This window comes from Elephantulus edwardii, unplaced genomic scaffold (assembly GCF_000299155.1).
Source record: "Elephantulus edwardii isolate Elephantulus edwardi_28Jun2011 unplaced genomic scaffold, EleEdw1.0 scaffold00446, whole genome shotgun sequence".
Taxonomy (NCBI): Eukaryota; Metazoa; Chordata; class Mammalia; order Macroscelidea; family Macroscelididae; genus Elephantulus; species Elephantulus edwardii.
Window position 1 is genome coordinate 667,676 of NW_006400196.1, and position 10,647 is coordinate 678,322.

The following is a 10,647-nucleotide window of genomic DNA, read 5'->3' on the forward strand; positions in this document are numbered from 1 at the left end:
AGGATGCAACAGAACATGAAGCATGCATGATTCTCAAGAACCTTAAAAAGAAAAAGAACTCTCAACACTGTTAATGCTGCTATTGATGTGAAATTCTTTCCTATTAAAAAGCACTGATTTTCCTAGTATTAGTAACTTCAATGCTTGACGAATTTGCATGTCATCCTTGCACAGGGGCCATGCTTATCTTCTCTGTATTGTTCCATTTTTAGTATACATGTTGCCGAAGCAAGCACTAATAACTTTAAAAAGGGATTATTGTTCTTTAACCCTCAGAGAACTGGTATATTTAGGCAACTAACCAAAACTAACTAACAGGTGTATTTAGACAACAAGCCACAAAGATCATCTGGAGGATGTGCCACTGCACAAAGAGTTCAAGTGCATGAATTTTCTATGAACTAATACAAAAGGCACCTTATTCCACTTTTTTCTTAAAAGAAACCTTTTCTTTGGTTTCCTGTAATTTTTCAGTGAGTCTGTCTTTTGTTTCTTCCATTTTCTCTGTGAGAAGCTCCTTGGTCTCTTCCATCCTGTCCTGTAGATACTCCTTCACTGGAGGAGGAGTTGACATGTAGCCATGACTTCGTAAATACTTCACAGTGAAGGATGTTCCTCCCAAAGTCACAGTGTATCGGGCAGGAGTTGCAATCTACAGAAAAAGCAAACACAGACCAACATCTGATTAAGAACTTAAAACAAGCTGAATTTAAAATTCTGGTAATAACCAAACAGTTCAAAACAGCATCATAGTCTCATAAGCACTAATGCAACAAGCTATGTGGCACTTCTTCCTAGCAAGAGATATTTCTTTTATATACAACTCAACCAAAACCTGCAGAAGTAACAACAAACAAAACTGAAGTTCTTAAATAACACTAACAGTAATTAAGAGGGGAGAGTTCGGTCAACTCAAAAGGCAGGTGGTTCGAGGCCAACAGCTGCTTCACGCAAGAAGGATGCGCACTCTCCTTCTGTGCTATTTTCTGCATCAGAAAACCTGCTGGAGGGTCAGCTATGGGTCAGTTCTGATTCCATGGCAACGAGTTGAGCTGGACAGGAAGAAAGATGTTTCCACTCCTAATGCGCTCCTAAATGCTTTTCCCTCTGACAATATTCATAGTCAAGAGATAAATTAGAAAATTCCCTTCCATTCCAATTTTGCTGGGTGTCTTTATCAGGAAGAGATGCTGTATTTTGTCAAATGCCTTTTTTTTTTTTTGCATCAATTGCTAAGATCATATGGTTCTTGCATCCAATTCCTAAACAACATGCCTCTGGAAATGCTATTAACTTTGATAAATGTCTATAGTTGTACAGGGACTTCAGGCCTTTTGTTCATAGGGTTGCTAAGGCAATCAACAACAACAACAATATAGTGAAATACAATGATTGTTTTTCTTATGTTGAACCATACCTGTTATGAATCCCACTTGCTCATGGTGATTTTTTTTTATGTGCTTTTGGATTCTACTGGCTAGGATTTAGTTAAGGACGTTTGCATCTATATTCATGAGAGATACTGGTCTGTAGTATTCTTTCTTGGTAATATCTTTGCCTGGTTTTGGTATTAGAGTTATGTTTGCTTCATAGAATGACTCTGGAAGTGTTCCCTCTTTTTCAATTTTCTGAAATAATTTAAGTAGAATTGGTGATAGATCCTCTCTGAATGTTTGGTAGAATTCAGCTGTGAAGCCATCTGATCCAGGACTTTTCATATGGGGAAGTCTTTTTATGACTTTTTCAATGTCTTCTTTTGTGATGGGTCTGTTCAAGTGTTCTATATCTGTGCTTGTCGATTTGGTTAGGGGATGCATTTCAAGGAATTTGTCTATTTCCTCTAGGTTTTCAAATTTATCAGAGTATAGCTTTTTGTAGTATTCTGATATTATCGATTTAATTTCTTCTGTTTCTGATGAAGATCCAAAGGGGTGAGTGGCAGCAGAGGGATGAGGATGTGCAGCGAGGGAGAGGTGATTAATCATGGGGTTGTACAATTTGATGGGTAGGGGGTGAGGGAAATAGAAAGGGTCTGGAAAAGACAGTGTATATGAATTTTGTAAATAAACTAGTATAAAAAAAAAAGATTGACCCTCCCCTCTAAAAGAAGAAAAATTAGAAACACAGTTCTTCAATTAGCACAAGGCAGGACATGGACAAAGGTCACTTTACTTCTCAACTGAGTTCAGTGACATTCCTCTCACTTATCCAGGCCTATGCTCACTAGTTTTATAATCAGCCCTGTGTGTGAGAAACTTATATGAATTAAAAAAGTGGTAAAATAGTATAATGCAGACATTCACTGGCTAAACGATAATCAGAAACTTAACGAAAAATTAAAAAGCAGATGAATTGATCAAAAAGAATAAAGCAAAACAGATCCACTATATTCTGAGGGAGTTGGCTGCTAACTCTAGCTAACCCTAGAGGTGTTTTGAATCTAATAGCTTCTGACAGTCTGAATACAATAGCTTTAAGGGAGGAAGAATGACAATCTCCTCCTATGCCATTTACAGCTTCCAGAAAACCCACTGGAGGATCAGCTGTGAGTTGATTCTGACTTGATGGCAATGAGTACTATAGTATTAAACTCTGAGCATTTTGTTTTAAAAACCACTATAGTAGCAAATACCAAGCAGAAAGAAACACAAAGATGCAGACATGATTTAATTCCTAGGTGCTCATTATAAAAAAATCTACTAATTAAGGCAGTGAGAGCTACAAAATGGAATAAAGAGCAACTATAATTAGAAAAATGGGTTAAATCAACATTAACATAGTCTGATTTAATAAGATTAAATTATGTCCATTATAATAAAAAACTGGGTAATTTATGTACTTACTAAATTTTGCTGTTGATAACAAATTGTTAGCTAAACTTTTTAAAAAATTTATTTACAAAGGTTGAATATATTATTTTTCACAAAGCTTCTGTTTAGTAAGAGGAAATTTTTCCAGAGTTACAGGATTTGAATGAAGCTGACAGAATAAAACAACTATTCCCTCTAATTATGACTATAAAACTGTAATTCTATCAAAACAACTATGAGATATCATCTCACCCCAGTCAGAATTGCAAAATTTAACAGAAGAGCAAGCAACAAATGCTGGTGAGGTTGTGGAGAAACTGGAACCCTTACTCACTGTTGGTGGAAGTGTAAAATGGTGCAATCACTGTGGAATGTGGAATGGCGCTTTCTCAAAAAGTTACAAATAGAGATACCATTTGACCCAGCAATTCCACTACTGGATGGAAGAGACCAAAGAGACCACAGCTGACACTGAAACAGATATATGCACACCCATGTTTATCGTGGCTTTGTTCACAACAGCAAGGAGTTGGAAACAACCTAAGAGCCCATCAACAAATGAACGGATAGAGAAGCTGTAGTATATCCACACAATGGAATACTGTGCTGCATTGAAAATCAAGGGAACTCATGCAATATTATTCAAAATGGGTGACCCTGGAAGACATTATGCTGAGTGAAGTATCTCAGTCACAAAAAGACAAATACTGCATGGTGCCACTGTTGTAAAACAAGACTGACATCGGGGTTGGAGGGAGACTGAGAAAGAAGGGTTCAATAATGTATACTGCATTGAAACAGATGAGCAAGAAAACTGTTTAAAAGGGATATGTGATTAGGTAGTTTTGTCATGACAGGAGTCCAGAGTGAAGGCTGCATAGTGGAGTGGACGTGGGGGGAGGGATTATAAAACAATGAAATAATTTTTTTTTAAATTTTTCCAAGAGGGTAGTGTACTGGGGGAGGGTTGGAAAGGGAGAAAAGTGCAACAATGAATGAATGGAAATCCAAAATTTCTGTAAATTTTCATTGAAATTAATAATAAATTTTTAAAAAAAGAATTACCCCCCCCCAAAAAAAACCCCAAACTGTAATTCTAGGTATTCATATATAAAAGTAAAACAAAGTGGTTTTTAGTTTCCAAATATTTTCAACATATTTTTTCTTAGAACCTCAGGCCTCTGCCACTTTTGGGAGGGGTGATAGGATAGTGGCATCAGTGACTACAATCTCCTTTCTCCTTAGAAGGAAGCAAGCAAACACGGATGAAACTGATAGACTCTGGAACCAAGTGGATGGTATGGAGTAGAGAGAGAACAATGAATCAAGAAAATAATAGCAGGTATACACACCCATGTTTATTGCAGCTTTGTTCACAATAGCAAAAGAGCTGGAAACAACCCAAGTGCCCACTGACAAATGAACGGATAGAGAAGCCCTGGTATATTCACACAGTAGAATACTATGCAGCATTGAAAAATAAGGAATTAATGAAATATTATGCAAAATGGATGATCTTGGAGGACATTATGCTGAGTGAAATATCTCAGTCACTAAAGGACAAATATGGCACAGGACCACTGTTGTTAAACGGGTCTGACATTGGGGTTGAGGGAAGTCAGAGAAGGAGGGGAGGAATGATGTACACTGCATTGAAAGAGATGAGGGAGAGAACTGTTTAAAAGGGATATATGATTTGCTATTATTATCATGACAGGAGTCCAGAATGAAGGCTGCACAGTGGCATGGACTTGGGTAGAGGGACTGCATAACAATTAAAGAGTTTTACTTTTACTTTTTAAGGAGAAGAGTGAATGGGGGGGGGGAGGGAGTGGGCAAGGAGAAAAGTGCAACCACGAATGATTGGAAACTCTAAGTCTCTGTAAACTTTCATTAAAATTAATAAAAAAAAAATAGTAGCAGGCAGCTGGTGGCAGAATGGAAGTTCACTACACATACATACTACCACCAGCTTATCCAATGTCAGTGAGGCTGTCTTCAGGTGGCTGTGGTTGGCATCCCTGGACATGGCGAGCCAGGTTCACACAGTACACAAAGTAAAGCAACCAAGTTCCTCTACAGCACAGAGGGCTCCAGATGGTCCAGAGTCCTAGGACAGAGTGTTATCTGTCAGAACAGCACATGTTAGGGCAGTAGCATGAGCTGGAGCTCCAGAGACCCTGGGCGCTGATCCTGGGAACAGAACGTAGGACCTGGGCCCCAAATGAGTACCAGTAATAGTAATGAATCAGTCACTGGAGGGATGCATTAACGGATGTGAATTGGAGAAGAAAGAATCAATGAACTTCAATATTGGGTGACTGAGATTACTGAGATTACAGAGTTTGACGGAAAAAGAGGAACAAAACCAGAGGGATCTGTGGAATACCATCAACAAGACAAATATAATAAACATGAAAATTTCAGAAAGAGAAGAAATGAGAAGGAAAAACAGTAGACTTTACATCAAAATTTATTATAAGAGACAAAGTATCTACAACTTTGTAATGATGAAAAGATCCACTAATCAGAAAGATACAATAATTACCAATATATATTTATCTAGCCTCAGGGTCACCAAGTATACAAAGCAAATACTGACAGAACTGAAGAGAAGGAAACAGACAGGTCTACAATAACAGTTGAAGACTTTTTTACAATCAGAAAAACAAAACAAAACAAAAATTAATATTGAACCTTTACAGGAAGCAGTGTATGATCAAGAAACAATGGTAAAAGGGAAGAAGTTCAAGCTACACTGAAAGGGCTGGCAAAACATAAGGCATCAAAAACCCCTCCAAACAAAAAATACCATAAGGTCTCAGGAATTGAAGACATGTTGCAATAACAAATATAGCCCTAGACAAGTTTACTAGTCTATGCTAAGAAATTTGGAAGACAGCTAAACCTGGCCAAGTAAATGTTAAGATATTTGTTTTCATTCATTTGTTAAGATGTTGTTTTCATTCTCAAAAAATGGTGATCTAGTAAGAGTGAAAAATATCAAACAATATCATATCAAACATGATATCAATTAAAATCTTTCAGAAGATTATGAAAAAACAATTAGAACAGTTCATCAACAGAGAATTTCCAAAAAATCAAGCTGATTCAGAAGAGGACATGGAACAAGGGATATCACTGCTCATGTCAGATCTTGGCTGAAAGTAGAGCATACCAGGTGTTTACTTGTATTTTATTGACTATGCAAAAGCATTTGACCGTGTGGATCACAGCAAATTATAGCTAACACTGAGAAGAATGTGAACCCCAGAACACTTAATTGTGCTTATATGAAATCTGCTTGGTCTAAAATCAGAAAAGGTGTGGGTCAGGGTTATATTCTTCCTCCATACCTATTCAATCTGTATGTTGAACAAATCATTTGAGAAACTGAACTATATGAAGAAAAAATGTGGAATAAGCACTGGAGGAAGACTTATCAATAACCTATATTAATGCAGATATCCACGGAAATCAAAATATGACTTTGAGTCTATCCCACCTGAATTTAAGAACCATCTCAGGAACAGGTATGAGGCCTGTTTAAACACCAACGAGTGAAGATCAGATGAGTTGAGGGAGGATATCAAGAGTATCATCTTGGAAGAGTGCCAAAATGGACGTCAGAAGAGACTCTGAATATTGTCCTAGAGCGCCGAGAAGCCAAAGCACAGGAAAGAATTCAAGATACTAAAGAGCTGAACTGAAGATTTCAAAAGGCAGCGCAGGAAGACAAAGTAAAATATTACAATGAAATGTGCAAGGAACTGGAGTCAGAAAATCAAAAGGGCTGAACTTGCTCAGCATTTCTTAAACTCAAGGAACTGAAGAACAAATTCAAACCTCGAGCTGCTATACTTAAGATGCTTTGGGCAGAATATTAAATGGTCCAGGAAGTATTAAAAGAAGATGGAAAGAATATACTGAGTGACTGTATCGAAAGGAACTGGAAGACACAGAAGAATTTCATGAAACAACATATGAGTAAGAGCCTATGGTGATGAAGGAAGAAGGTCAAGCTTCTTTGAAGGAACTGGCAAAAAATAAGGCCCCAGGAATTGATGGTATACCAAATGACTTATTTCAACTAACAGATGCTGCCCTAGAAGTGCTTACCAAGTTGTGTCAAGGAATCTGGAGGACAACACTTGGCCAACTGACTGATAGAGATCTATATTTGTTCCCATTCCAAAGAAAGGTGACCCAACAGAGTGTGGAAATTATAGAACAATATCACTGATATCACACGCAAGCAAGATTCTGCTGAAGATTTTCCAAAAACAACTGGAACAGCACATCAACAGAGAACTGCCAGAAGTGCAGGCTCGGTTTAGAAGGGGTCATGGTACGAGGGATATAACTGTAGCTAATGTTAGATGGATCTTGGCTGAAAGGAGGGAATATCAGAGGAATGTCTATCTGTGTTTTATGGATTATGCAAAGGTGTTTGACTCTGTGGATCACAACAAACTGCGGCTGACTTTGAGAAGAATGGGAATCCCAGAACACTTAATTGTGCTAATGTGAAACCTACACTTGGACCAGCAGGCAGTCATCAGAACAGAGTAAGGAAACACTGCATGGTTCAAATTTGCGAAGGGTGTAAGCCAGGGATGTGTCCTATCTCCATACCTTTTCAACCTGTATGCAGAACAAATTATCCGGGAGGCTGGGCTGTATGAGGTGAAGTGTGGCATCAGGATTGGTGGAAGATCCATCAGCAATCTACATTATGCAGATGACACAACCTTGCTTGCTGAAACTGAGGAGGACCTGAAGCGCTTGCTGCAGAGGGTCAAGGACTGCAGCCTTCAATATAGATTGAGGCTCAATATCAAGAAGACAAAGATTCTCACCACTGGACCAATTGAGAGCATCAGGATGGATGGTGAAGAGATTGAGATTGTTCACAGCTTTAGTTTGCTTGGTGTCACAGTCAACATTCTTGGCACCAGCAGCCAGGAAATTAAAAGACATTTTGTGATGGGAAAGTCTGCTGTTAGGGACCTCTCCAAAGTACTGAAGAGCAACGATGTCTGTCACTCTGGAGACTAAGGTGCACTCGATACAGCCCATGGTCTTAGCAATCACTTGCTATGTGTCAGATTGGCAATGACTAGGGAGGATAGAAGGAGAACTGATGCCTTTGAGCTGTGGCATTGGAGTACTGAATATACATACCACAGACTCTAAGAAAATGAACAAGTTCATCCTAGAAAGGGTTAAACCAGGCTGCTCCTTGTGGGCAACAATTCTGAAGCTTTGTGTGACATACTTTGGACATGTTGCAAGGAGGGACCAGTCCTTGTAGAACGAAGTCATGCTTGGGAGGGTGGTGGGACAGTGCAGGAGAGAAAGATTCTCTATGAGGTGGATTCATTCAGTTACTGGAGTAATGAGGGTAGGTGTGTCAGAAACAGTGAGATTGGCACAAGAGAGAGCAGGGTTTAGAGCTGCTATACATAGGGTCACTATGAATCACAGGTGACTCGACGGCACACAACAGCAAAACAACAAGAACACAGATATAATTTTGCATGCAGAAAGTGAAGATTTTTGAAGTCTTTACTGAACAAAAACAAAGATTACAGCCTTCAATATGGATACACCACAAAAGCAAGAAAACAAAAATCCTCCCATTGGTAAGCAAATTAATGACAGAGGAAAGATCAAAGTTTGCAAGGATTTAATTTCACTGGGATCTACAACCAGCACTCATGGGAGTGGCAGTCAAAAAATGAAAAAATGTGTTGCATTGGGAAAATCTGTCAGGGAACTTCCCAAAGTGCTAAAGAGCAAGTGTGTCAGTTTAAAGACTTAGGTGGACCTCATCTAAGCCATGGTATTTTCTTTTTTTTTTTTCAATTTTATTATTTTTGTGTGAGTGTACCGTCAAATCAGATCTGACTGGTACAGGAGGAGATTGTCCCTCCTTCCCCGGCAGAGCGTCTGGTGGATTTGAATCATGTGCCTCTGGGACTGTAGTTGCAGCTCCTTACCACTAGGCCACCAGAGCTCCCTAAGCCATGGTATTTTCATTGCTTATTATGCATCTGAAATTTGAACAATGAATGGGGATGATAGAAAAAGAACTGATATCTTTGAATTGTGTTAGAGAAGAGTACTACTAAATATCCCATGAACCACAAAAAGAACAAACATGTCTGTATTGGAGCAAGTGCAACCAAAGTGTTCCTTAGGGGAAAGGGTAGTGAAATCATGTCTTGTATACATTGGCAAGTTGACAGGAAAAATCCACCCAATAGGGAAAGAACAATGTCTTCTATAAACAGTACTAAAAAAAACTTAAAAGAAAACTGTACTAAGAAAAGCTTCTAAGAGGTAAGAATTTTGAAACTTCATTTCATATACTTTGGGCACACTGTTAGAAGGGACACTGCTTGGAAAGGTGGAGGATAACTGAGACAGAAGACAATCTTCAATAAGATGGATTGATACAGTGACTATAACAATGGGTTTGAGTGTAGCGGAGATGGTGAAGATGGTGATGGATATGGCAAGTTTCAGATCTGTTATTCACTGGGTGACCATGAGTCATGGTCATCTCAGTGGCACCTAATGACAGTAACAACAACATAAGAAAAATAATCAAAGAGGATACATGTCTCATGATATAAAAAACCCAAATTTAAAATGGAATAAGAACTTTAAAATATGAGAACAAACACATGACAGCCATAGAAGACATCACAGTCACATGACTACAAGATCTAGCCGTTAACGATGGACTATATTACAACCACAGAAGCAAAAGCAGCAAAAGAAAGTAAATAAAACAGGTGACATTAAAAAAAGGAGTAATTTTGACATTAATAGAATGAAATGATAATATGCAGACTAGAAGAACATTTTCTGGAATCATACTTCATTTAACTATTTTTAGTTGAAAACTTATAGATCATATTTCTCAATCATTTGTTGACATGCTTTACAATATTAACTACAATTAATTAACGTAGACTGTTGCTGTTGTTATGTACCATCATCCAATAAGAGGTGACCATCAAGCGGGTTTTCAGAGGCAGTAAATTATAAAGGCAAAGGCTGCCATCCATAACCTGTGGAGAAGCAAGTGGATCGATGTGCTTTAGACCGGCAGCTTGATTCTTTACCACTAAGCCACCAGAGCTCTCTATTGTGTAGATGAATGTAAGTAATAATAATGTCAAATCAATCTTGTATATTGCCTTTCCCCTCATTCAACTAATCTATTACTTTCTCCTTTCCCTCTTTGTTATGTCTACAAGACAGATTATATCTATGTGTGCAAATCTTTGCTCAGCTTTTTATAATAAAGCTCTTACACCAAAACTGTAGTTTTGTGACAGACTTGTATCATTCAGCATAGCTTGTTCTAGATTTGTCCATGCTGTACAGTATTTCACAAATTCTTGATCAGGCTTTAAGGAAAAGAACCAGTTTCTTTAGCCATTTGTTTACTGATGGACACCTGAGTTTTCTCCAACTCTTTGCTATTATAAATAGTACTACATCAAACATGACTGTGCAGAAACCATGTATTTTAAGAGTCTAATATCTCTAAAATAACTGTGTAAGGCTGCTAACCTTGACATTTGCAGTTTGAATCTACCAGGCATGGGTGGTCTCCTCCATAAAGATTTACAGTATCAAAGATAACAGAAATGGCAAAGGAGGTTGAGTTTTCAAGCATGGAAATACAAAGGAAGAGGAACAGTTGTAAGCAGACACTGGAGATTGGGACATGGAATGTGAGAACCATGAATGTAGGAAAATTAGATATTGTTAAGGAAGAAATGGAACGCATAAATATTGACATACTAGGCATTGGTGA

General features: G+C 38.1%; 1 protein-coding gene across 1 annotated transcript in view; it reads right to left on the bottom strand.

Moving 5' to 3' along the window:
- Positions 1-418: 418 nt before the first annotated feature.
- Positions 419-10,647, bottom strand: part of LOC102872164 (protein FAM210A-like) — a 56,097-nt gene continuing 45,868 nt past the window's right edge. Inside the window, exon 3 of the mRNA XM_006902752.1 lies at positions 419-652. Coding sequence (XP_006902814.1) covers positions 419-652 — 234 coding nt within the window. The remainder of the gene's footprint in view (positions 653-10,647) is intronic.